Raw genomic sequence first — 27898 nt, 5'->3', positions numbered from 1 at the left:
CCCATCTTCACCAACGCAGACCCAAGACCCTCGCGAGGGGCCAAGCCTCGCGGGGCGGACGATGCGGAGCTTCCTCAGGCACGGCCTCACCAGGCTGGCTCGCGAGGAGGCGGAGAGATCAAGGCGGGGTACCTCATGAGGTGCCCGTGACGCAAGCCATGACGACCAAGGGCGCCAGGCGGGCGCCAGCCCGCGCAGTTTCCTCCTTTCCTCTTTGGTGCAAAGGGGGCAAGCGCAGCCGCGGAGTACCAAGGCATCAGGCAAAGGTTGCCATTTCGGTGCAACAAGACCAGGACCAGGAGGACTGCAAGATGGAGGTCATCGTGGAGCCCAAGACGGCGTCACCACCAGAGCTTTGTGCAGGCGAAGACTACTTTTGTCAGGATAGCTGGTACTAGCTGTCCCCCTTAAAATTAGCCCGCCATTGTTGGCTCCCTTCCCGCTTGATATTTGGGAAGAGGACCAGCGCCTCTATAAATAGGACTAGCCCCCCACAGGGCAATGGGGGGAAGAAGGAGAGAAAGTTTTAGGGGGATGAGAATCAGAGAGAGAGAGAGAGAGAGAGAGAGAGAAGGGTGACTGAACTCCTCCCAGCAGTTCATCGCCCCAGCCAAGAACAGACCCTCGCGAGGCTGTTCTTCCTTGTATTCTTCCTCATTGTCAGCCCAAGAGGCAATCCACCACACCACACACTGGAGTAGGGTATTACACCGCAACGGTGGCCTGAACCAGTATAAACCCTGTGTCTCTTGTGTTGTTCTTTCCATAGCTTAGATCTTAGCGAGGCGGAGGGGTGCAGGTAGGTAGGAGGTGAAATCTCCGCGCGCACCCCAGTGTTCGAACCTCAAGGGTCTGCCGGAACCCGAAATCCGACATTTGGCGCGCCAGGTAGGGGTGCGCCGGAATTCATCTTCCACCACCCCGTTCTCCTCCGACCATCGCACCCATGTCTGACGCTCGTCGGGCCCGCGCCGAGCGCCGGGCCGCTCTCGCTTCCCACGTCGCCCAGATGGCTCCTGTCGGCGGGCGTCCTCGCCGTTCCCCGTCACCTGCCGTCAACGCTGCCACCGGCCCGGCTGGGGACGAGCAGCAAGCATCGTCTCAGCATCCGTCCGTGCGGCAAGACGGCCGCACCGCTACTCCCTCGCTCACCCCAGCTGGTTCTTCATCCCGCGCGCTCCGCGCACCCATGGAGGCTCGAGCTGCACTCATCGCGGCAAACGAGCTCCTACGCTACCGTCCCGTCGACGACGTCTACGAAGAATGGCTCGACCGCGTCGCCGAGCTCGTCCGCGCCGCAGGGGGCTCTCCTGCGCCGTCCTTTCCGCTACACTGCACCCCGCCCCACGCGGGCGACGAAGCTCCGGCGGCGCTCCGGTCGCCTCCTCCTCAAGAAGGCGCCATGGCTCCAAGGCGCGTGGCCCCTGGGCGGAACCCGCTCCATCAGGTGCCAGCGCAGCAAGAGCAGAGCTGCCAGGAAATCCCTCGCCCGCAAGAAGCTGCCCGGGCGCTCCCTGCTCCCGCACGTCAAGACCCAGCTGCAGCACGTGGGGACATGCAAGACCAAGCTCTCCGTCACCCAAGGCCTCCCGTGGCCACAGCAGGCTGCCGTGCCTTCACCACCGAGCTACGCAGCGTCGCGTGGCCCGGCAAGTTCAAGCCAGACCTGCCTCCTCGCTACGACGGCATGGCTGACCCTGCGGAGTTCCTCCAGCTCTACGAGCTGGGCATCGAAGCTGCCAACGGAGACGAGAAGGTCATGGCGAACTGGTTTCCCATGGCACTCAAGGACGGGGCCCGCACCTGGCTCCTGAACCTGGCTCCAGGCACGATCTCCTCCTGGGACGAGATGCGCACCCGCTTCATCGCCAACTTCCAAGGTACTCGCGACCGGCCACCCGCCGTGAGCGACATGCGCCGCATCAAGCAACAACCCGGGGAGACCCTGCAGAAGTACATCCAGCGCTTCAACAACGCACGCCTCAAGATTCCCAAGGTGACTGAGGAGGCCATCATCTCAGCCTTCTCCGACAGCGTGCGCGATGTCAAGATGAAGGAGGAGCTAGCGATGCATGAAGACCTGTGCACTTCCTTGGAGCTGTTCAACTTGGCAACCAAGTGCGCCAGGGCTGAGGAAGGGCGTCTCTCCCTCCTCGAGCTGCCTGCCGCAGACCCAGAAGAGAAGAAGCCCAAGGCCAAGGATGTGAAGCGCAAGGGGGCTGCCGTGCTCGCGGCAGAACCAGACACCAAGCGGGGCAGAGATCAGCCCGAACCTTCCAAGGGCAGCCGGTACTGTGTGTACCACGACCTCCACACCCAGAACACCAACGAATGTCAAGAGCTCCAAGCCGTGCGGGAAGGAAGGATTGGCCGTCGCCCCGACCGCGGTGATCGGGGCTACGGTCGAGGAGGAGGAAGGAACGCAGGACGCTGGGAAGACCATGGCCCGCGCCAAGGATGGCGCGATCAACCTCGCGAGGATCGCTGGCAAGACCCGCCTCGTGAGGGAGACTGGAGGGATCAGCCTCGCGAGGATCGCCCGCAAGGCAACGCAGGCCTCCCCCCGCTGCCGCCACAGCCAAGGAAAAACGAGGACCGCCACCAAGACGAGGGGGCTGGGGGCTTCCAGGAGCCGCGCGCGATCGCCTGCATCCTGGGCGGGGCTCAGGCCCCAGCCTCTCAACGCATCTTCAAGCAGTTCGCCCACGAAGTGAATGCAGTCCTCCCCAGGCTTGAAGCCACGCGCCCTCTCAGGTGGTCGGCGTGCGCCATCATGTTCAGCTCAGCAGATCAGCTCAAGTGTGCGGCTACAGCCGGAGTCCTCCCAATGCTTTGTTCGCCAATCATCAGCAACGTGGTGGTCACCAGGACCCTCATTGATGGCGGGGCAGGGCTCAACATCTTGTCCGTGGAAACATTCAACAATCTTCAAGTGCCCATACAACCAGCTTCAGCCAACCAAGCCTTTCTCCGGAATCACCGACGGCTCCACGGTCCCGATTGGGCAGGTCCGCCTCCCTGTCACCTTCGGGGCACGCGACAACTACCGCACCGAGCTCATCAACTTCGACGTCGCTCACATTCGCCTGCCGTACAACGCCATCCTTGGGTACCCAGCGCTAGCCAAGTTCATGGCCGTAACTCACCACGGCTACAACGTCCTCAAGATGCCAGGAAGTGACGGAGTCATCACGGTGCCCTGTGAAGAGAAGGATGCGGTGTGTTCCCTGGAACGAGCCTTTCAGGCCGCGTCACTGGAAGACCCGGATCGCGGAAGCAGGAGGCTCCCCGAGACCGCCCCCAAGAAGAAGAAGACATTGTCCGGCCCGGCCCCTCAGGAGGCAGGCCCCTCTGGGCCCGTGCCTGCCCAGGAGGAACCTCCTTCCATCACATAGGAAAGCATGCCCGGCGCCCTCCTCAGGCAGGGCTCGGGGGCTCTCCTCTGGAGGGCCACCGATCTGGCTAGGGTCACGAGGGAGGCGCTTGGGCACCACATGGAGGCGTGTTTCGAAGCACGTTTCCCTCAAGAAGGAGTAAGGCAAGGAGAGCCAGACCCTCAGGAGTTCGTCAGCAAGGCCATTCAGGAGCTACAGGAGTCAAGAGTCATGAAAGGCGGCCGCCGCCTACCAGCAGTGGCTCCCCATCTAGGCGAGGATGGTGGGCTGCGCGTCTGCATCGACATACCAGGGCTCAACCGAGTCGCCTCTCTGGAGCGCCTCTGGCCCTCGCAAGTGGGGCGCTGCGGAGGTCCACCCACAGCCACGTTCGCATGCCTTACGGCTTGCCGAACGTGGCTGCCACGTACCAGCGCCTCATGAGGGGCATCATGGAGGCACAAGAGGCCAGGCGTTCCGTGGCCCTGGCGGAGATGAAGATGGTCCACGAGGAGCCACCAGCGCCTCCGGAGCCTCCCGAGGCCCCCGGGCCTGGGGTCTCATAAGGATCGGCTTCCGCGGCCCACCGAGTCTGCTACACGAACACCCCTTCGCCCTCAACGTCATCAGGTGACATCTTTCAAGTTTTCACTTCCAGCTGGGAGCGCCCCCCATGGCTGCATTATTCCCAGGCCGCGTGGGTCCGTCCCTGCGGCATGTATCCCTTTTATTTCATGTTGTTAGCTTACCTTGTTGGGGGCGCCCCTCGGGCTGCATCATCCCCAAGTCGCTTGGGCCAGACCCAGCGGCATGCATCTCATTTGCATTTATTTCCGGTTATGCGTTATACCCACCATGCTTGATTATTTGATGCCGGTCCACGACACCTCTTCTTCTCCATGCCGACCACTTGCACGTTAAAGGGGGGGTACCTGAGCATCGCAACTCAGGGCTCTTACTGGCTCTCCAGCCCTCACCCTCTGGCCTTGTCCCCGGCATCGTGACCTGGCATACCAGCGACGGTTGAGACCAGCTCGAGGGCCGGGACCCGAGGACGTAGAGTGCCGGCATCGAACCAAATTTGCAGGGACACATCACAAGATAAGGCCCAGTGCCAGGCGCAACCCGCCTAGAGGTAGGGCCCCGTGAGTCCCGCGCTGGCTCACGGGTGCCCAGATACACCTCGCCAGGCCCTACCATGCCAGCCACGTGTCAGGGCGGGGCTGTACACGCCCCGGGGGCTCCTCCCGGAGGGGAGGCCCCTCCCACATACCAGTGGAAGCACCATGCTCCGTGCTGGCTGAGGACACTGCCGAGGAGCGGCTATGCCCGTACACATACGGAAGCGCTATGCTCCGCGCTGGTGATAAACAACTGAGGGTGGCCCCCGGGCCGCATCAACCTCAGGGAGCCCAGAGCTCAGTGTATAGCCTCATCATAACGCCTCCCCTCGGGAGTGCCGCGCGAGGGGGCTGGGCATGGGGGCTGCGCCTAGGTCACGCCCAGACGCACACCGCCCAGCCAGACCCCCCGGGCCTGGTTCGTCGCGCGTCTCTCCCCGAGCGGAGCCAAGGTACGAAGGCCATTTGAGCGTCAAGGGGGACTCCTGAGCATCGTGACTCAGGAGCCTAACTGGTCACGTAGCCCCTCACTCCTTAGTTCCGAAAGGCTAACGCTGGGTGAGGTATGCGCGCGGCCGGGCTCTGCAGACGTAGAACGGTAGATCCACCCACATCACACCTCCCTACATGCTGTTCATGCGTCAAGGGGGATTCCTGAGCATCGCGACTCAGGAGCCTAACTTGTCACGTAGCCCCTCACTCCTTGGCCCCGTCCTGGTTTCCGGTCGGGACTAACGCTGGGTGAGATATGCATGGGGCCGGGCTCTGCCGGCGTAGAACATAAGCAAGTAGGAAGGAAAAGCGCAAATTTCAAGAAATTCAAAAGCAAATATCACAGTCCACACTGTTGTCTCAATGCCAAACGCAAGTTTAAACGCCTCCCCGAGGCATTATACATGTGCAGGAATTAAAGGCACGACAGGAGCCACAACGGAGTCACTTGTCGGTGGTGGAGCAGCGCGGAGTGGGTTCGCCTCATGGAGCAGTGGAGTCGGCAGCGCCTTGCTTCGGCTTGGTGCTGAAGGCCCGGAACTTCCCCAGCAGAGCCTCCGCACGACCCTTCACGGCCTCGGCAGCGGCAGCGGCATGCTCGCCGCTTACTGGCTCCAGCAAGCCGTCGAGGTCGACGCCGAGATTGCGAAGGTAGATGTGGGTGAGGACCCGTGTCAGCGCTGCAGAAGACAGGACACGCGCCTCGGCCTCAGCCGTGGGGCCAAGGCCAAGGGCAACATCTTCAAGAGCGCGAACCAGGAAGGGAAGCAGCTTGGCGGGGCCGTCCTCGGCGCCAGCCAGCGGGCTCTCCAGGCCGCTGTTGTAAAGCGTCCTCAGTGAGGAGCGAGCCTTTGCCTCCATCTCCGTGAAGGCCACGCGGTCCTCGGCAAGAACCAGGGCCTTGTCGTCTAGCTCGGCCTTCCTCACCCCCAACTCCTGCTCCAGCGCGCCTAGGCGGTCGCGGCGCTTCCTGAGCTTGACCTCCCTCTCCTTGACGGCCGCCTCGCAAGCCTTCACGCCTTCTTCCTGCTCTTGGCGAAGGCGGATCTCTTTCGCGAGCTGGTCTCGCAGGCCCTGCAGCTCGTCCTCCAGCGCCTTGCAGCGACCGCGGACGTCGACCACCTCCCCCAGAGCTGCGTCACGAGCAGCCTTCGCCTCAAGGACGGCCTACTTCTCCTCATCGCAAGCCATCGAGGCCTGGACCAGCGCCTCCCGAATCTAAGCGTCGGAGCGAACCCATCCTGAAGCCAGCTCCAAGCGCCCGGCCACCAAGCGAGGGTCGGCGCCAAGAAGATCCTGCCGCAGTCGGTCCAGCTCAGCAACAGCACGATCCAGAATGGCAGAAGGAGTCAGAGAGACAGCAGCCGGTGGAGTAGGAGGAGAAGGCAGCTGCGCGGCCGCAACATCCTAAGGAGGAGTCTGCTGCGCCCCAACGGCTGTAGTGGCAGCGGCAGGCAATGACACCTCGGGAGTCACTTGGGCCGTGGGGGCGAGCTCGCCCCAGCCGGCTCAGCCAGGCCTCGCGAGGACGACCGGGCAGGAGAAGCTCGTGCGTCGCGGTCACCCTCCTTCGCGGGCAGAGGCGCTGCCACGGATGGAACCTCAGGAGCTCCCTTCGGCTTCTTTGCTGCGGGCGCCAGCCTATCCAAAAGATGCGGACGTCAAGCCTCAGAAGCAGAACAAGAAATAAAGACAAGAATCAAACGCTTATGGGTCGTCGCCAGTGAGCTCGAGCGGCCTCCGGCCAAATTTGAAGCCTGAAAGCCGGCTGGAAGGGTCAACCTCGGGAAGCTTGGAAGCGGAAGGTGCGTCTGTGGTCCGCCTCGGGGCCGGGGCAGACCCGTGGGAGATCAGCCCGGTCCTGTCCTTCTTCGGGATCGGGGGCAAGCTCCCGCCGTCCTGCTCGTCGTCATCCTCGTCTTCATCGCTCGGAGAGAGGTGGAGAACGCGGGACCTGCGCCGGGGGAGGGGAGCCCTCGACTCTCAGTCAGTCGCTTCGGAGTCAGGCCCTTTTTCCCGCTCCCCTCCCTCCTCCTCTTCGCTGGAGTCGTTGGAAGGCACGTCCACCGGTTCCTCGGGAGTTTCCATGGGCACGGGCCCATCCCCGTTGAAGACGGGCATGGACTCCACTACCTGCTCCCAGTCGTCGCGGAGGAACAAGGGCGTAGGAGCGCCCTCCAACCTCACCACAATGCCCCCGACCAGAGATTGGAGGACCGTAGCCAGATCTCCGTCGGCCAAGGCTGCGGGGCCCGGGTGGGGCCTCCACATCGGAAGTGAGTACTGCCGAAGCGGAGCCAGCTGGTGCTCCAGGAATTCCCTCAGCAGTGATGCGCCGGTCAGATTCGCCACCGCCATGTTGGCCGGCCTCAGATCCGCGTCCATCTTCTCCAACACCAGCTTCGCGCGGGGTCCGCGAGCTCCGCTCGACCCCAATCGCTGGAGCTCGTGGGCTGCTCCGTGGGCAAGATCAGCGGAGGGTGAATGCGCCTAGCATCCGCCAAGACCCACTTGCTCCTGAAGCCCTCAATCCTTTTCCCGGGGTTCGAGATGGCAATGGCGCCACCGTACGCGATGAAGCTCGCGCACGCGGAAGCAGGACCGCGAGAGGTCCGGAGGTAGAAGTAGTGGCGCAGCAAGGCCACTGAGGGCTGCACCCCTACGTGAGCCTCGCAGTAATAGGCAAAGATTGCCAAGAGAAGGACGGAGTTGGGGTGGAGATGCAGAGCCTGTAGCTTGTAATGGCGGAGGACAGAGAAGAAGAACTCAGAGAAGGGAGGCACCTGGCCAGCAGCAATGGCGCTTATGAAGAACGGATAGAAGGTGCTCCCTTGACCCTCAGGGGTGGCGGAGCCGGCCTTGAACACCTTCACCCCGTCGATGCCCCACGCCACCGCCATCCGGCGCAACCGGGCGAGGCTCGCCTCCGACACGTTCGGCGAGTCCAGGGCAGACGAGTACCAAGCTACGGCCGGGGGCTGACGAGGCGCCATGGATTCCTAGGTCTCACGGTCAGAGTAGATCTGGAAATTTTGGAGGAATGAAGGAGAGGCGCAAGAAAGGGGATCTGAGCAGCAACCGGAGAAAGTGAAAAGCAAAGCCTAGGCAGATGCCGCTACTTTATCAACTCGCGCGGTTGCTAAGGCGCCCACGTCCAATCAACCGCCACGCGGCGCCCAAGGCCGTAGGCTGTTAGGGCCCGCGACGCTTCGCCCTCGCCCTTCCGCCTCCCTGCACGGCCAAGTCCAGGCGCGCCTTGGGCCCGGGGGCTACTGTCGGCGTTCTGGGAACGGGGGTCCCCAGACTTGCCTGCCTGCGGCCTGCGGCGTGGCTCAAAGGGGGGCCCAGCACGACCAATATTCACCAACGCAGACCCAAGACCCTCGCGAGGGGCCAAGCCTCGCGGGGCGGACGACACAGAGCTTCCTCAGGCACGGCCTCACCAGGCTGGCTCGCGAGGAGGCGGAGAGATCAAGGCGGGGTACCTCATGAGGTGCCCGTGACGCAAGCCATGATGACCAAGGGCGCCAGGCGGGCGCCAGCCCGCGCAGTGTCCTCCTTTCCTCTTTGGTGCAAAGGGGGCAAGCGCAGCCACGGAGTACCAAGGCATCAGGCAAAGGTTGCCATTTCGGTGCAACAAGACCAGGACCAGGAGGACTGCAAGAAGGAGGTCATCGTGGAGCCCAAGACGGCGTCACCACCAGAGCTTTGTGCAGGTAAAGATTACTTTTGTCAGGATAGCTGGTACTAGCTGTCCCCCTTCAAATTAGCCCGCCATTGTTGGCTCCCTTCCCGCTCGATATTTGGGAAGAGGACCAGGGCCTCTATAAATAGGACCAGCCCCCCACAGGGCAATGGGGGGAAGAAGGAGAGAAAGTTTTAGGGGGATGAGAATCAGAGAGAGAGAGAGAGAGAAGGGTGACTGAACTCCTCCCAGCAGTTCATCGCCCCAGCCAAGAACAGACCCTCGCGAGGCTGTTCTTCCTTGTATTCTTCCTCATCGTCAGCCCAAGAGGCAATCCACCACACCACACACTGGAGTAGGGTATTACACCGCAACGGTGGCCCGAACCCGTATAAACCCTGTGTCTCTTGTGTTGTTCTTTCCATAGCTTAGATATTAGTGAGGCGGAGGGGTGCAGGTAGGTAGGAGGCGAAATCTCCGCGCGCACCCCAGTGTTTGAACCTCAAGGGTCTGCCGGAACCCAAAATCCGACAAAAAACATCCGTTATACGAGTTATGGCAATACTCCCGAACTCCCGCCCCAGTACTGGGTGGCGTCGAGGTTATCTCACCAACAACTGCATAAAAGAGATTTTCGATGTCGGCGAACTCAGGTATTCCAGAACTGCAATGATAAAATTGTGACGACAACACCTCGGAGCTCACTCCCTGGGACACTGCCACAACCCCTAAATGTCAGGAGACACCAAGAACAATGTTCTCGTCACAAAACCATCGAAACGATTCCAAGATACCCGCGTGATCCTAAAAAAAATTTAGTGAAATTTGAGAAGAGAAGATTCAAAACTCTACATCAGGATGCCTCACCAGAGCGACGAAGGGACTGGGGAGTAAAAAGAATCCTACTCTCCGATATATATAATCCTAATGACTCAAAACATTTTTCTAGACTCAACAACGCCGGCGATTCGATCAAGCAGGGGGCTCCGAAGTCAGGGAAGGCTCTGATTACCAACTTATAACACCCACGATGCGGCTATATCTCCAACGTGTCGGAGCGTGACTTAGAGGCATAACCGCATTGTAGGCATGTCGCAAGAGGGGTAATCTTTACACATCCCATGTACTAAATAAGAAAGAGGTACAGAGTTGGCTTACAATCGCCACTTCACACAAAACATGAATATAACATTACATCAACCAGATACAAACAAGGTCTGACTACGGAACCAAAATAAAAGAAGACTACCCCTAATGCTAGATCCCCAATCGCCCCGACTGGGCTCCACTATTGATCAACTAGAAACGGTACAACATAACGAACACGATCTTCATCTAGCTCCTCCTTGAGCTCGGTTGTGTCACCTGCACGGTATCATCGGCACCTGCAAACTAGTTTTGGAAGTAATCTATGAGTCACAGGGACTCAGCAATCTCACACCCTCGTGATCAAGACTATTTAAACTTATGGGTAGGAACAGGTAGTGGGGTGGAGCTGCAGCAAGCACTAGCAGATATGGTAGCTAACTTACGCAAATGAGAGCGAGAAGAGAAGGCAAATCACGGCCGTGAACTAGAAGTGATCAAGAAGTGATCCTGAAACTACTTACGTTCGAGCATAACTCCAACACCGTGTTCATTCCCCGGACTCCACCAGAAAGAGACCATCACGGCTACACACGCGGTTGATGCATTTTAATTAAGTTAAGTTTCAAGTTCTCTACAACCGGACATTAACAAATTCCCATCTGCCCATAACCGAGGGCACGGCTTTCGAAAGTTCAAAAACCCTGCATGGGTGGCCCAACTTAGCCCATCACAAGCTCTCACAGTCAACGAAGGATATTCCTTCTCCCAGGAAGACCTGATCAGACTCGGAATCCCGGTTACAAGACATTTCGACATTGGTAAAACAAGACCAGCAAAGCCACCCGAATGTGCCGACAAATCCCGATAGGAGCTGCACATATCTCGTTCTCAGGGCACACCAGATTTTCCAAACTTTCGGTAGGCCAACCCAGAGTTGCCTCTGGTGGCCACCGGCGGCTGACAGGTTGGACCACACTCAGAGGAGCACTGGCCCGGGGGGGTTAAAATAAAGATGACCCTCGGGCTCCGGAAACCCAAGGGAAAAGAAAAGGCTAGGTGGCAAATGGTAAAACCAAGGTTGGGCCTTGCTGGAGGAGTTTTATTCAAGGCGAACTGTCAAGGGGTTCCCATTATAACCCAACCGCGTAAGGAACGCAAAATCAAGGAACATAACACCGGTATGATGGAAACTAGGGCGGCAAGAGTGGAACAAAACACCAGGCATAAGGCCGAGCCTTCCACCCTTTACCAAGTGTATATATGCATTAATTAAATAAGAGATATTGTGATAACCCAACAAAACCATGCTCCAACATGGAACAAACTCCAAGCTTCACCTGCAACTAGCAACGCTATAAGAGGGGCTGAGCAAAGCGGTAACATAGCCAAACAATGGTTTGCTAGGACAAGGTGGGTTAGAGGCTTGACATGGCAATATGGGAGGCATGATAAAGCAAGTGGTAGGTATCGCGGCATAGCAATAGATCGAGCAACTAGCAAGCAAAGATAGAAGTGATTTCGAGAGTATGGTCATCTTGCCTGAGATCCCGCAAGGAAGAAGAACGAGTCCATGAAGAAGTCAAACGGACGAAGTCGAACAGATCCTCACAACACGACGTTATCGAAACCAACCCGAAGAAGCAACACCGGAAAGAAGCAAACAACATAGTAAACAACCACCACATAAACATGGCATGATGCACAAACAATTATGATGCATGTCCGTTTTAATGAAGCATGGGATGGCAAAGTGCAACAAACAACACTACAAATTAAGTGGAGCTCAATATGCAACGGAGTTGCATATTGAAGAAAACACCACATGACTTATTTAGTTCTCTCTCGTTTAGGTACTCAACAATATTAAATGTTGGTTAGCATGGCAAGAGGTGAAGCATACATAAACTAACTATCTAGGCAAGTTTAAATGAGGCAGGAACAACAAACAACAAGTCCGGAAACTCCTCATGTGCAATATTTTAGATTTGGTACTGTTCTGCCCTAAAGCGTATTCTAGATTTGTTAAGCATGCAAGTAAAACCACCATGTTAAACTAGGCATTTTTCTAACCCATTTACATATAAAGTTTGTTAGGTTTGGAGCTATGATTATTTAGTTATGAAATAAACTGTTTTAGCATGGCAATATGGCAAAATATATGCAAACAACAGTTTAAACATTTTAAACATGCATGAAAGTGACATATTATGAAACTAGATGAAAAACTAAGCATTTTACACATATAAGTTATTTGCAAATGATGCATGGTTTGTGAGATATTAATTGTATGAACATGAGGGTATTTTCTGCAAATCTATAAAACACTGGATAAATAGATAAATCACTCCTTGGTAAAAAAACATGAGTCGGGCCGAAACTGGCCCGAACTGGGCTGCACAGGAGCTAACAGGAGGTGGGCTTCCTCACATTGGGCTTCAGGGAGCCGGGCCTTGGTGCTAGTGGGCTGATGCGGGGAAGGCGAGCGGTGGCCCAGCACGCTGGCGGCGCGGTCAACGCGGGCGCTCCTGCTCGTCGTTGCTTGAACGGAAACAGAGGAGCGGCACTGGAACAGGAGTGCGGCAGCGAGGAAGAGACGACAGAGGGGCGCGACGAGGGTCTTGCGTGGGCGAGGGCGCGCAGGAACCGGCCGGATCCGAGGCTCGGTGGCGGTGGAGCTCCGTTCTGAGGGCAGTCCGCGGCAGAATGGCATGCAGATGAGGCGGGGCTCGCCATCTCTGACAGAGCACAACAACGGCAGCAGCAGAGGAGCAGGCGGGGCACCGGCAGGCACGGGAAGTGGCGGGTCGACGTGGTTCGTCGGGAAGACGGCAGCGGGCGGCGGACTTTACGGAGCTCGGCGAGGGGATCAACCATGGTGTCGGGCGCAGTGCTCCTTGTTCCCTGCAGGCAGACGACGATGGGAGAGCGAGGTGAGCACGGGGAAGGAGAAAACGGGAGGAGACGACTGAGGAGAAGGTAGACGAGGCCGGCCTGGGGGTGTTGGTCGCCGGCGGCGACGTCCGGTTGATGGAGAGACGGCGGGAGAGGGCCAACTGGATCGACGGCCATATCGGGAGAGAAACGGGCTGCAAGTTGATTCGGTGGTGCTGAAAACAAGGGGAAAATGGCAGCAGATCCGAGGAGGGGGAAGGCTGTAGGTGGCGGCAGCTAGAGGGGACAAAACTCCTATAATTTAGGGTTTGGTCTAAAAATAGACAAGGAGGTCTATATATAGCAAAACAAATCATTTTAGGGCGGTTAGGTCCCTCCGATCGTAATCGGACGGTCCGAGAAAAATAGGTTAGGAGACTCCAACGAGAAAACGATGATACTTTATAGATGTTTGGGGATGATCCGGATCCAACGGTGACGACTGTCCAGGTCGGGTTCGGGTAAGTTTCGGACACGCTCGAGGGGTCGATGCATTGTGCAAAGAGGGGGTTGGCTGGGCCTAGGCTGTGTAGGAGAGGTCTCAGGCTGAGAAGAGAGAGACGGAAATGCAGCCCGACAAGGTTTCCGGAGACCGAAAACGTCCGACGTTAGACCGGCTATATTGCCGCTATAGCTATCCGTTGGGGCACCAAACGAACTCCGAATGCGATGAAACTTGGAAGGCGGTCTACTGACAACAAAACAACACCGCACGCCAACTTTCATCCCATTCCGAGAACATTTCCCGACCACTTAAAAAAACTAATATTTCGGACGTGCCGCGGGTGCGTGCAAGTGTGGTTGAGCTCAGAATGGACAACGGAGAGAACGAGGAGACCTGGACGGATGCAAGTTTTGAAAACATGATGATGCAATGCACATGATGACATGACAAGATGCAACACGCAAGCAAATGACATGGCAATGATGGCGAATAACTGGGAGACACCTGGCGCATCGGTCTCGGGGCGTTACATGGCCGGATCAATTTTTTGTGACCGATCAACCCACCAAGACGTTTGAGACAGAATTGGGGGTGCGCGGCCATAGATGCTCTTATATACTAGACTCTCTCCATGTATAAAATAATTGTCGTGGTTTAGTTTGCATTTATTTTAGAGCAGCGGAAGTGCTTCCTCCGTCTCGAACAAATTGTCAAAAAATGGATGTATCTAATATTAAAATATATTTAGGCCAACATGCTTTTATGCTCTTTCTATAAAGAGCACAAATGACAATCAAACTTGAGAGGAAGAAGCTACAACTTTGCTACAAAAATTTAAAGAACAATACACATCCAAAGGAGAAAAGCGACTGATAGGAACCGAGTCTCTACCAGGACAAGCTCTCTGGTTATAGGGGTGGAAGGAGGGTTGGCGTGAAGGAAGGCGAGGCCGGCGGTGCTGGGGCGCCGTGGTCGCGCATGAGAGAGAGAGGGCGCAGGGGGCGGCTAGGTTAGGTCTCCCGGCTTCCTTCAGGAAGCTGAGCAAATATGATTGCTTCTGCTTAACTCAAAACGGGTCCTTACATGAGTTTATATAATCGTCCTAGTAAGATAATTGGGCTAAGACCCTAATATGATAAGATAACTTGGGCCAAGCCCCTAACTGTCTGTGCCATAGGGCCTCCTCTGGCTATAGTGTATGTCGGTCATAACATCTTTCCCCGCCTGCGCAAACAGCTCATCCTCGAGCTGAAAGTCGGGAAAGTGCTTGCGGAACTCGTCGAGGTGCTCCCAAGTGGCGTCCTCCTCCGGAAGTCCCTAGCACTGGATCAACAAGCGTCACGCACCTCGGCTCTGCTGGGGCTTCAAAACCTTCGCTGGACCAAGAAGTAGACGACCCTCGGAGGGCGGAAGAAGATCCGGCATGGCCGCCGGTGGCTCGCCGCGGAAAGGCTTCAACAAGCCCACATGGAAAACATCATGGATGCAAGTGCCATATGGCAGCTGAAGGCGGTAGGCGACGTTGTCGATGCGCTCCAACACTGGTAACGGCCCAGCATAGCGGGGACCCAGCCTGCGCTTAGCACGCGGGTCCAATGACTACGTAGAGCGGTGGAGTAGGCGCAGCCACACCCAATCGCCCACCGCGAACTCTGCCTCGCGGTGGTGGGCGTCGTAGTACTTCTTGGACAACTGCTGGGCCTGAAGAAGATGCTGGCGCACCTCGGCAAGGATCTCATCCCTGCCACGAAGAAGCTCGGTCGCCGCCTCTGTCTGGGTCGTCTTCGGCTGGAACGGCGGGATGGGTGGCGAAGGGTGACCGTAGACCACCTAGAAGGGCGTGGCACGCGGGGCGGAGTGGTAGAAGGTGTTGTAGCAGTACTCCACCCAAGAAAGCTAGTCGACCCATGCACGTGGGCGATCATGTGTAACACAACGTAAGTACATAGTAATCACCTTGTTGACCACCTAGGATTGGCCGTCCGTCTGGGGATGGAATGCCGTACTGAGGCGCAGCTTCACCCCTGCCATCCGAACAGATCGTGCCAGACATGTCCCGTGAACACTAGGTCACGGTCGCTGACGATCGAGGACAGAAACCCGTGGAAGCGGACGATGCCATCGAAGAAGACCCGCGCGACGGAGGTGGCGGTGTAGGGATGGCCGAGCGCGATGAAGTGCGCATACTTGGAGAAGCGGTCGACCACCGTAAGGATGACGGACTTGCCGCCCACCTTGGGGAGGCCTTCGATGAAGTCCATGGAGATGTCAGCCCAGACTTGAGAGGGCACCTCAAGGGGTTGTAGCAGCCCCGTCGACTGCAGTATCTCCGTCTTGTTGCACTGGCATGTCACGCAAGACCGCACCCTGTCCCGCACCAGTGCATGATCACCGGGGATGTAGAAATCTGCTCAGAGACGATGGAGGGTCTTCTGCACGCCCTCGTGGCCGGCTGAGTGGGCCAGCAACAGGACCTGGTGACGGAGGTTGCCATGATCCTGCCCGAAAAGCCAGCGCCCGTGCAGGAGGAGACCATCGGCCAGCCGCCACGGCTCCTCCAGGTCGCCGTCTGCGAGGCACTGATGGAGGAGCTACGCGTCAGTGGCACTAGCGGTGGCTCGGCAGATGTCGTCAATGAAGGCGAAGGAGGGTCCCGAGCGTATGCAGAGGGCCGCCCACGTCGAGTGACGGCGTCCGTGTTGAGATTGGTGTCGCGGCGGGACAGAGCGTCCGCCATGGTGTTGAGGTGACCTGGACGGTACTCAATGGTGAAGTCGAGCCCAAAGAACTTGTTGATCCACTGATGTTGCGGCATGGTGGAGAGGCATTGGTCCAACAAAAACTTGAGGCTGTAGTGGTCCGTGCGGATACGGAACGGCCGCCCCCATAGATACAGCCTCCAGTGGCGCACCGCCTGCACCAATCCAATGAGCTCTCACTCGGAAGCCACGAGCTTGTGATGGCGCATGGCGAAGGGCCTGCTGAAGAATGCAAGTGGTCCGTCGCCCTGATGTAGGATGGTGCCAAACCCCATGCCCGAGGCGTCGCAGTCCACCACAAAGAGCTTGTCGAAGTCAGGCATCTCGAGGATCGGCCCGGTAGTGAGGGCCTGCTTGAGGGTCACGAACGCCTCGGTCGCCTCGGTATCCCAAGAGAAGGCGTCGCGGCAGAGCAAGCGCGTGAGTGGAGCAGCGATGAGGCCGAAATCCCGGATGAACTTCCGGTAGTAGCCCGTGAGGCCGAGGAAGCCGCGTAGGGCCCGCGGCGAGTGCGGCGTCGACCACACCGCGACAGCCGCCACCTTGTCGGCATCCATAGCGATACCCTCCGCCAAGATGACGTGGCTGAGGTAGGAGACCGATGTCGTGCCGAACGAGCACTTCGAGCGCTTGAGGTGCAGATGGTGCGCTCAAAGCTCGTTGAAGACAATGGTCACATGTTGTAGGTGCTCCGCCCACGATGAGCTGTAGATAAGAATATCATCAAAGAAAACAAGCACAAACCGGCGCAAGTAGGGGCAGAGGACATCGTTCATCAAAGCCTGAAATGTCATCGGGGCATTGGAGAGGCCAAAGGGCATCACCAAGAACTCGAAGTGGCCGTGATGAGTGCGGAAGGCCGTCTTCGCGACATCCTCCGGTGCATCCGCACCTGGTGATATCCCAAATGGAGGTCAAGCTTGGTGAAGAAGCGTGCCCCGTGTAGCTCGTCCAGGAGTTCATCCATGATCGGAATGGGAAATTTGTCCTTGAGTGTCTTGGCGTTAAGAGCATGATAGTCAATGCAGAAGCGCCACGTGCCGTCTGCCTTGCGAACAAGGAGAACCGGCGCCGAGAACGGAGAGGTCGAGATCCGGTTGATGCCCATGGCAAGCATGACCGTGCACTGCCGCTCCAGCTTGTCCTTCTGCAGCTGGGGGTAGCGGTATGGACGGACTGCCACGGGAGCTGTGCTAGGGAGCAGGTGAATGCGGTGGTCATAGACCTGGGTTGGCGTAAGGCCCTGGGGCTTGTCGAAGAGGTCACTGTGTTTGTGTAAGAGACGAGCCAATAGTGGCTGCTTGGGCTCGGTGGCGGCCGCTGTCAGCTATGGATGGGGCGCCGCTGATGAAGGGCCACCCACGCCCTTCCACGGGACGCGACGACCCAGGTGCCAGAAGACCATCGTCATACCGTCGAAGTCCCAGAGGATGGGGCCCAGGGTCCGCAAAAAGTTGACGCCAAGAATGAAGTCGAAGCATCCCAAGTCGATAACGACACAGCTGATGGTGAAGTGCTCATCGCCAATGCTGATGGGGACATGCCGCGCAGTCCCTTGACGGTGGAGGCAATCACTGTTAGCGACGGTAACCCGAAGTTGCTCCCCGCCCATCGGCTGGAGCGCCAGGTGGCTCATGGTTGACGCGGGCAGAAAGTTATGGGTGGATCCCGTATCCAGCAAAGCCAGGAGGCGGTCGCCGCTGATCGTCACCGGCAGCAGCATAGTCTTCTCCGCTCGTATACCTGTGAGGGCATGGAGGGAGACCACGAGTGCAGTCGCCTGAGCAGGGGCCGGCGCGACCTCCGCGGCAACTGGGGTGGGCAGGGCGTCGAGCCCCTCGGCGGTGTCCTCCTCGACGCAGTCCGCAGCCTCCAAGTAGAAGAGCCGCGGGCAGATGACACGTAGGGCTCGTCGCAGTTATAGCACCACCCCTGACGTTGACGCTCGAGCCGCTCGGCCGGTGTGAGCCACCAGAAAGGATGTGGCGTAGCCGGGGCATTGGGCGTCGCGGGAGCCTGGGCAGGACGCCCCGGTGCTGGTGGCGTCGGTGGAGGCCGGGGAGGTTCGCGGGCGCCCTGGGACGGTAGTGCCTGCTGCATGGCCACCGCGCGTCGCTCGAAGGCGCAGGCGTAATACATGGCCGCCTGGAGGTCTTGTGGCCCGCACATCTCCACGTCCACGCGGATATGATCCGACAACCCGCCAACAAACAGCTCGGCCCGCTGGCGTGCCATGACGCCAGGCGCGTGGCAAGCCAGGGCCTGGAAGCGATCGACGAAGTCTTGCACCGTGGAAATGAAAGGCAACCGCCCAAGCTCCGCCGGCCGGCTCCCACGAATCGGCGACTCGAACCGTAAGAGGCACAGCTTGCAGAAATGCTCCCATGAAAGCATGCCGCCCTTGTCCTGTTCGAGGGCGTAATACCACGTCTGCACCGCGCCCCGAAGGTGGTAGGAGACGAGCCAAGTGCGGTCGAACGCTAGCGTGCGTTGTCCCCTGAAAAATTGGTCACACTGATTGAGCCAATTCAGGGGGTCCTCGGTGTCATCGTAGGTGGCGAACTCGAGCTTGGAGAAACATGGCGGCGTGTGGCCGTGGCTGACGCAGGGGGAGGCACGCCTAGTCAGCACGGAGTAGCGAGGATGACGACGCCGAGTAGGTGGTCAAGGCCCCCTTGAAACAGGGGTCCATCGACGCCGTCGTAGGGGCCGGCTCGAAGGCCCGCCGAACTAGAGGGGCGACGCCAGCAGAGACGGGACATGTGGCTGACCCAGGGCCATCGTGTAGACCGACAGAGAGGACATGGCCAGCCAGGCCGGTAACGGAGACGGCGACGGGGGGAACCGCACCCGGTGGATGGGCATCCCGGGCACCGTCGTCGGAAGGGCTGGCCCTGATGTGGCTGGTGGCGGCGGCGGTGGCAGCTGCAACTACGGCAACGACAAGGCGGGGGCACCGGAGGTCGCCGGGGGTGGCGGCTGCCATGGGAGCTGCGGCGGCCCCGTGATGGCGGCGACAGGAGCGGCCGGCTGCGGCCCATAGGGCCCCGCGAGGAAGAGGCGGATGCCCTGGACCTCCTGTGTGAGGTCCCGAAGCGCCGAGGACATCTCCTCCCGTGTGAGGACGGGGGCGACTGCGGGGGACGTCCCGGCGGTGGAGGAGACCGGCCCGGTCGGGAGCGGGGTGCTGCCCGGTGTGGTCATTGGTGAAGAGGAGGCGATCGATAGTGGGAGGGATGGGGTGGGGTGGGCGGAGGAGCAGACATGATTGAGCCCGAGACAGCTGGTACCAGATTGATAGGAACCGGTTCCCTATCAGGACGAGCTCTCAGGTTATAGGGGTGGAAGGAGGGTTGGAGTGGAGGAAGGCGAGGCCGGCGGCACTGGAGCACCGTGTGATGAGGTTATGAACCTAGGGTAGGGTCATAAGCCTGACTTAGACACCTTCCCCTAGGACATGACCCTAAAGCCAGAATCATTCAAAGGGTACCATTATCCACTCGACCAGAGACGTTCCACTCGGAAGAATCAATGGCACTCGACCGTCGCAGAAGCCACTCGACGAACAGAAGATCTAAAGCCACTCTACACCAACAACGGCCGAGCATTTACTTATAGACTTAATTGTCATTTATAGCATTTAATGGCTAGCGTTACCAGTAACGTTCCTCTCTTAATGTACATTGAACCCTATGTAACGGAAGGGAGCAGGGGTCCTGGCGCACTCTATATAAGCCACCCCCTCCTCTAGGACAAGGGTTCGCATCTTTGTAAACACACACACACACATAATCCAGTCGACCGCCTCAGGGCACCGAGACATAGGGTTGTTACTTCCTCCGAGAAGGGCCTGAATTCGTAAAACTCGTGTGTACAGCTACTCCATAGGTAGGATCTTGCCTCCTCATATCTACCCCCATTCTATTGTCAGTCTTAGACCCACGACAGTTGGCGCCCACCATGGGGCAGGTGTCTTAGCAGTTTATTGGAGAAGTTGCGATTTTTCCGATTCCCATCATCATGGTTTCCAGCGGAGGATTGGCTGAAGGCCGCGAGATCCGTCTCGGCGCACTCGTCTTCATCGCCGACGACTCCGCTTGGCTTCACGAAGCTCCACTCGATGTCGAGGCTCTCCCCGTCCGCGGGGCGACACACTTCCGCGCGTGCGTTCGCGGCGTCCTTCTTCGACAACTGTCGACTCCGTATTAGTCGACTAATGTGGCAACCTCCCTCTCTGTTGTTCGCCGGCGCCAGCGATCTGGTCGGTCGCGGCTTCAGCGGTGGGTGAGGCACGCGGTGGCCCGCCAATCGGCCACCCTGCAAATCGCGGCAATCGAGCCCGATGAAACTCTCTACGGCCTGTTCGATCTATCGATTGGCTCCGTCGAGACTGCGTCCGTATGCAACAGCAGTGACCCTGCGACAGAAGTCTTGATGGTCAATGGACCACGTAGTCCTCCTGGCTTCACTCGGGAAGGCAGTGGCGATGGCAGCGGTGATCCGTCGCGTGTTGACGAGGAGTACCGTCCCGAACCCCTCTCTTCGCAGCGGAGGGAAGATCTTCGTCACCGTAATATGGATGCGCTCTACACTCCTATCGTTGGAGAAACCCTCGAGGCCCAGGCCTTGGAGGAGGCGCACCTAGCCAACTTGGTTGAGCGCACTCGAGTGGAGAACCTCCAGCGCGCACTCGACGAGCGTGCTCGGCAGCGGATCCCCGAGTCCAGTCGACGACAACTTTTTCCGCCTCTGACTCAGGCATATCGAACTTCGATCCAGAATCTCACAGCTGCAGCTCAAATAGTAGAGTCAATTCAACCTTCTCAGTCAGAAGCTGGCCGAGGTTTGATGCAGATCCGGGCTTTACTCCGACAGCAGGAGAGCAGAATACAACGGTATCTCAGTCGCGGAATAGGATTCATAGCAAGTCTGTGGTGGCGGATACTGTCCAGTCTGCCCATAGCCCGAGACCGCCTCCGCGGCGTGAGGGACGTGGATACCAGCAAGATCAGTACAGAAACCGTGAGCAGTATGATCACCGACTCGATCACGATGATCGTCGTCGAGTGCCCACGCCTCCCCCAAGGAGTGGGTCATACGTGCCTCGGCAGCATGATGACAGACGCCCTCACAGTGGCGGGCGAAGGATTCTAGTCGACCCCAGGGAACCGGGCTTTTATGCGAGATCTATTCTTGTTCAGGGTCTGGTCGACAGAAACAGAGTTCACAGAGAAGGCCACGACAGAGATTTTCCAACCACCAGCAGAGTGCACGTTTCAGGACCCGTGTGTTTTAGCAGAGCCATCAGAGTAGTAGTGATTCCTCCAAACTTCAGGTTGGCTACTGGAGTCAACAAGTTCACCGGCGAATCCAAGCCAGACACTTGGCTTGAGGATTACCGAGTGGCTGTGCAGATTGGTGGTGGCAATGATGATGTTGGCATGAAGCACCTCCCCTTGATGTTGGAAGGCTCTGCCAGAGCGTGGTTGAATCATTTGGCTCCTGGCATCATATACAGTTGGGAAGAACTTGCTCGAGTGTTTGTTAGGACCTTTGAAGGCACTTGCAAAAGGTCGGCAGGGTTGACAGAATTGCAGTGTTGTGTCCAGAAACCGAATGAAACTTTGAGGGATTATATCCAGAGATGGATCACGTTACACCATACAGTGGAGAATGTGTCAGATCACCAAGCAATTTGTGCCTTCAAGGAAGGCGTTAAGTATCGGGAATTGAACCTAAAATTTGGTCGGACAGGGGATATGACTCTGACTCGGATGATGGAGATCGCCACCAAATGTGCCAATGGTGAAGAGGAAGACCGACTCCGGAGTGGCAAACACAAAACAGTCGCCCAAGAAACCGGAGGAGGGAATTCCAGTCGGAAACAGAAGCGAAAAGCTGAACCAGCTGCTCCTGGTGAAGCCTTAGCTGTGGCCCAAGGACAGTTCAAGGGAAAACCCAAAGGGCCCTGGAACCCCAAGAAATTTAAGTATAAAGATGGGAATGATGTGTTGGATTTACCGTGACATATTCATACCAAGAAAGATGAAGAGGGGAACATCATTTACCCCAAACACACCACTCGACAGTGTCGTTTCCTGATTCAGCAGTTCCGAGAAAAACAACCCAAGGAAAAGGAAAAGAAGTCGGACGGAGGTGAGGATAGGGAAGAAGATGATGATGGCTTTCCCAATGTCAATTCCACGCTGATGATTTTTGCTGATGTTGAAAGAAAAAGTCGATTGAAGGTTATTAACAGGGAGGTGAACATGGTTGCTCCGGCAACACCCAGTTATCTGAAGTGGTCCCAGACTGCCATCACATTCGACCAGTCAGACCACCCAGCGCATATAGCCACCCCTGGGAGGCAAGCACTGGTGGTCGACCCAGTAGTCAAAGGCACCCGACTGACTAAAGTGCTGATGGATGGTGGCAGCGGCTTGAATATTCTTTATGCTGAAACCTTGAAGGGAATGGGCATTCCGATGTCCAAGCCGAGTGAAAGCAACATGAGTTTCCACGGTGTTATACCTGGCAAGAAAGCTCAGTCACTTGGCCAGATCACACTTGATGTGGTTTTCGGTGATTCCAAGAATTACCGCATGGAAAAGTTGATGTTTGAGGTAGTGGATTTCAAGAGTGCTTACCATGCCATCCTGGGAGACCCGCTTATGCACGTTTTATGGCTCGACCATGTTACGTGTATCTCAAATTGAAGATGCCTGGTCCCAAAGGAGTAATCACTGTCACTGGCAATCGACAGAAGGCAGAAGAGTGCTTCCAGAAGGGCTCAAAAACTGCTGATGCGCAGATGGCAGTAGTGGAACTGCAAGAGTACCAGAAAAATGCAGATCCGAGTGATTTGCTGCGAGCCAAGAAGCCTACCACAGAGTCCGCATTTCAGTCATCAGGGGAAACGAAGCCGATTCATATCCACCCGACCGATCCCAATGCTGCTCCGACACATATCTCATCAACACTTGACAGCAAATAGGAAGAAGCGCTCATCCAGTTCCTCCGTGAGAACTGGGACATCTTTGCATGGAAACCTTCTAACATGCCGGGTGTACCCAGGGGACTGGCTGAGCATCGTTTGCGAGTCGACCCGAAAGTAAAACCAGTCAAGGAACATCTTCGACGGTCCGCCGTCCGGAAGAGAAAAGCAATTGGCGAAGAAGTGGCTTGACTCCTGGCAGCTGAGTTCATCCGAGAGATTTACCACTCCGAGTGGCTTGCCAATATTGTCATGGTCCCTAAGAAGGATGATTCACTTCGCATGTGCATTGACTTCAAGCATATCAATCGGGCCTGCCCGAAAGATCATTTCCCTCTTCCCCGCATCGACCAAATTGTTGATTCAACAGCGGTGTGTGAGTGTTTGTCCTTCTTGGACGCCTATTCCGGGTACCATCAGATCCGACTGTATGGAACCGATGAGATAAAAACAGCTTTCATCACTCCATTCGGATGTTTCTGTTATGTCACTATGCCATTCGGCCTGAAGAACACCGGAGCCACATTCATGAGATGATTCAGAAGTGTCTACTCACTCAAATCAGTCGGAATGTGGAAGCATACATGGATGACATTGTAGTCAAGTCACATAAAGGTTCCGAACTGCTGGCTGACCTTGCCGAAACCTTTGCCAACCTCAGAAGGTATGATATCAAGCTTAATCCATCAAAGTGCACGTTCGGAGTTCTAGGTGGAAAATTACTCGGTTTTCTCGTTTCCGAACGAGGGATCGATGCTAACCCAGAGAAAGTAGGTGCCATACTCCGGATGAAACGCCCTGTGTGTGTGCATGATGTCCAGAAGCTTACTGGTTGTTTGGCCGCTCTAAGCCGATTCATTTCTCGCCTCGGTGAAAAGGCACTGCCTCTTTACCGACTGATGAAGAATTAGATAAGTTCGAGTGGACTCCTGAAGCTGATGCAGCATTTGCAGAGCTTAAAGCCCTGCTTTCCACCCAGCTGGTGCTTGCTGCCCCAATCAGCAAAGAGCCTTTACTGCTTTACATTGCAGCCACTGGACAAGTCGTCAATACAGTACTTACGGTCGAGCGGGAAGAAGAAGGAAAAGCTTACAAAGTTCAGCGCCCAGTATATTATGTCTCTAAAGTTTTGACTCCATCAAAGCAAAGATATCCACATTATCAGAAGCTTGTTTATGGGATTTATATGACCATGAAGAAGGTTGCACACTACTTCTCTGACCACTCCATTATAGTCGTCAGCGACGCTCCATTATCAGAGATTCTGAACAACAGAGAGGCAACTGGTCGAGTGGCAAAGTGGGCGATTGAACTCCTTCCCTTAGATATCAAGTCCGAGGCAAAGAAAGCTATCAAGTACCAAGCAATAGCTGATTTCCTCGCCGAGTGGATCGAACAGCAACTTCCAGCCCAAATTCACTCGGAGCATTGGACCATGTTCTTCGATGGGTCCAAGATGCTGAATGGTTCCGGTGCTGGAGTGGTATTGGTCTCCCCCCGTGGCGACAAACTCAGTTATGTTCTCCAGATTCACTTTGACTCCTCCAACAATGAGGCTGAATATGAGGCACTTCTGTATGGGTTGCGTATGGCCATTTCACTCGGCGTCCGTCGCCTCATGGTCTATGGCGACTCGGATTTAGTGGTCAATCAGGTGATGAAGGAGTGGGACGTCAGAAGCCCAGCCATGACTGGTTATTGCAATGCAGTAAGAAAGATAGAAAAGAGGTTCGAGGGGTTAGAGCTCCATCACATCCTCCGACTAAAAAATCAAGCAGCCGATGATCTGGCGAAGATAGGCTCCAAGAGAGAAGCCATTCCCAATAATTTGTTCCTAGAGCATATTCATGCACCCTCGGTTCAAGAAGATCCCTTCACTGAAGAGCCCCCACAGCCGAAGAGTGCCACCGATCTGACTGAAATCGAGATTCCAGCCGTGGTCGACTTGATCATGGAAGTTTTGGTCATCACCCCGATTGGACGGTACCATATATCGCATACATTCTTAGAAGAGATCTCCCATAAGATGAAGAAGAGGCTCGATAGATCTTCCGCCGATCTAAGGGCTTCACCGTGATAAGAGGATAGTTTTCAGAGAAAGTGTGACTGGAGTCTGCCAGAAATGCATAACACCTGAAGAAGGTCGAGTGATCCTCAATGATATCCACTCGGGGACCAGTGATCACCATGCGTCCTCTCGGACTATTGTGGCCAAAGAATACCGAGCGGGATTTTACTGGCATTGAGCAAATGAGATGGCACAAGAAATAGTCGACAAATGTGAAGGTTGTCAGTTCTACTCCAACATGTCTCACAAGCTTGCGTCAGCCCTGAAAACCATTCCGCTTGTCTGGCCTTTTGCTGTTTGGGGATTGGATATGGTTGGACCTTTGAGGACTGGCAGGAGTGGATTCACTCATGTGCTTGTAGCAGTCGACAAGTTCACCAAATGGATTGAAGCCAAGCCTATCAAGAACCTTGATGCCAGTACTGCCGTCAGCTTCATCAGAGAGATAACATTCAGATATGGTGTTCCCCACAGCATCATCACTGACAATGGATCAAACTTTGATTCTGATGAGTTCAGGACTTTTTGTGCTTCACAAGGTACTCGAGTCGACTATGCCTTGGTCGCTCACCCCCAGTCGAATGGACAGGCTGAAAGGGCAAATGGATTGATTCTCAAAGGACCGAAACCTCGACTAATGCGTGACCTCAAACACGCAGCAGGAGCCTGGGTCGATGAACTTCCATTAGTATTATGGGGATTGAGGACAACTCCCAATCGGTCGACTGGCAGAACCCCGTTTTTCTTGGTTTATGGAGCCGAAGCTGTACTTCCGAGTGACTTGCTCCACAATGCACCCCGAGTCGAGCTTTTCACGGAGGAAGAAGCAGAACAAGCGCGACAAGATGCAGTTGACCTCCTTGAAGAAGAAAGAGAGATGGCCTTGATCCGATCAACCATTTATCGGCAAGATCTTCATCGATTCCATACCAGAAATGTGAGGGGTTGAGCATTTCAAGAGGGAGACTTAGTTCTCCGAGTGGATCAGCAGAAACCACACAAGCTTGCTCCCTCTTGGGAAGGCCCCTTCGTGGTCACCAGAGTGCTCCAAAATGGAGCGTACCACCTTTACGACATCGAGCACAAGAAAGACGAGCCACGGGGTTGGAATGCGGAGCTTCTCCGCCCCTTTTATACTTAAGTACTCATTCGGGTGAGATGTAATAAGAAATACCTTTGTAGTTTGTTTATCAAAGACGACAGCTTTACAGTTTTCTTAAACGATTGTTGTCGCTTTTGTTTGTGTCTGAAATCCCCCAGTGGGTGACTTTGCTGCGAATCCGTTTCGCCTAAGTTCGAAAAATCCTATCGAGTGGTGAGCATGCCTCTCACTCAGGGGCTTAGCCGCGAATCCGTTTCGCCTAAGTTTGAAAAATCCTATCGAGTGGTGAGCAACCCTCCCACTCGGGGGCTCAGCTGCAGTCCAGTACTCGCCTAAGTTTAAAAAAATCCTACCGAGTGGTGAGCAACTCTCCCACTCGGGGGCTTAGCTGCAGTCCAGTACTCGCCTAAGTTTAAAAAATCCTACCGAGTGGTGAGCAACCCTCCCACTCGGGGGCTTAGCTGCAGTCCAGTACTCGCCTAAGTTTAAAAAATCCTACCGAGTGGTGAGCAACCCTCCCACTTGGGGGCTTAGCTGCAGTCTAGTACTCGCCTAAGTTTAAAAAATCCTACGAGTGGTGAGCAACCCTCCCACTCGGAGGCTTAGCTGCAGTCCAGTACTCGCCTAAGTTTAAAAAATCCTACCGAGTGGTGAGAAACCCTCCCACTCAGGGGCTTAGCTGCAGTCCAGTACTCGCCTAAGTTTAAAAAATCCCACCGAGTGGTGAGCAACCCTCCCACTCGGGGGCTTAGCTACAGTCCAGTACTCACCTAAGTTTAAAAAATTCTACCGAGTGGTGAGCAACCCTCCCACTCGGAGGATTAGCTGCAGTCCAATACTCGCCTAAGTTTAAAAAATCCTACTGAGTGGTGAGAAACCCTCCCACTCGGGGCTTAGCTGCAGTCCAGTACTTGCCTAAGTTTAAAAAATCCTACCGAGTGGTGAGCAACCCTCCCACTCGGGGGCTTAGCTGTAGTCCAGTACTCGCCTAAGTTTAAAAAATCCTACCGAGTGGTGAGCAACCCTCCCACTCGGGGGCTTAGCTGCAGTCCAGTACTCGCCTAAGTTTAAAAAATCCTACCGAGTGGTGAGAAACCCTCCCACTCGGGGGCTTAGCTGCAGTCCAGTACTCGCCTAAGTTTAAAAAATCCTACCAAGTGGTGAGCAACCCTCCTACTCGGAGGCTTAGCTGCAGTCCAGTACTCGCCTAAGTTTAAAAAATCCTACCAAGTGGTGAGCAACCCTCCCACTCGGGGGCTTAGCTGCAGTCCAGTACTCGCCTAAGTTTAAAAAACCCCACCGAGTGGTGAGCAACCCTCCCACTCGGGGGCTTAGCTACAGTCCAGTACTCGCCTAAGGTTTAAAGTCCATCCTTATCCGCAAGGACGATGAGGTGCAGGTCGACTACAACCTTCTCCTTCGGAGCTGCGCCACAAATACAACATGTGCTCCATCCCTATCCGCAAGGACAACGAGGTGGAGGTCGACCGCAACCTTCTCCTTCGGAGCTGCGCCACAAATACAACGTGCGCTCCATCCCTATCCGCAAGGATGACGAGAAGCAGGTCGACTGCAATCCTCTCACGGAGCTATGCTACAAGTACAATGTCCGCTCCATCCCTATCCGCAAGGACGACGAGGTGCAGGTTGACTGCAATCCTCTCACGGAGCTACGCTACAAGTACGATGTCCGCTCCATCCCTATCCGCAAGGATGACGAGGTGCAGGTCGACTGCAATCCTCTCACGGAGCTACGCTACAAGTACAATGTCCGCTCCATCCCTATCCACAAGGATGACGAGGTGCAGGTCGACTGCAATCCCCTCACGAAGCTACGC

The 27898-nt window shown here is 56.2% G+C and overlaps 1 protein-coding gene across 1 annotated transcript; it reads right to left on the bottom strand.

Moving 5' to 3' along the window:
• Positions 1 to 14736: 14736 nt before the first annotated feature.
• On the bottom strand, positions 14737 to 15952 carry LOC147979930 (uncharacterized). The gene is made up of 3 exons (XM_087515401.1): positions 15612 to 15952; positions 15189 to 15504; positions 14737 to 14967 (listed from the first exon to the last, which is right to left on the bottom strand). Exons 1-3 carry the CDS (start codon positions 15950 to 15952, stop codon positions 14737 to 14739), a joined length of 888 nt encoding a protein of 295 aa, XP_087371527.1.
• Positions 15953 to 27898: the final 11946 nt, after the last annotated feature.

The sequence above is a fragment of the Triticum urartu genome, chromosome 3A, assembly GCF_056163025.1.
Source record: "Triticum urartu cultivar PI428250 chromosome 3A, HENAU_Tu73, whole genome shotgun sequence".
NCBI lineage: Eukaryota > Viridiplantae > Streptophyta > Magnoliopsida > Poales > Poaceae > Triticum > Triticum urartu.
Note: the sequence above shows the minus strand (reverse complement) of the source record. Positions and strands in the feature narration are given on the sequence as shown.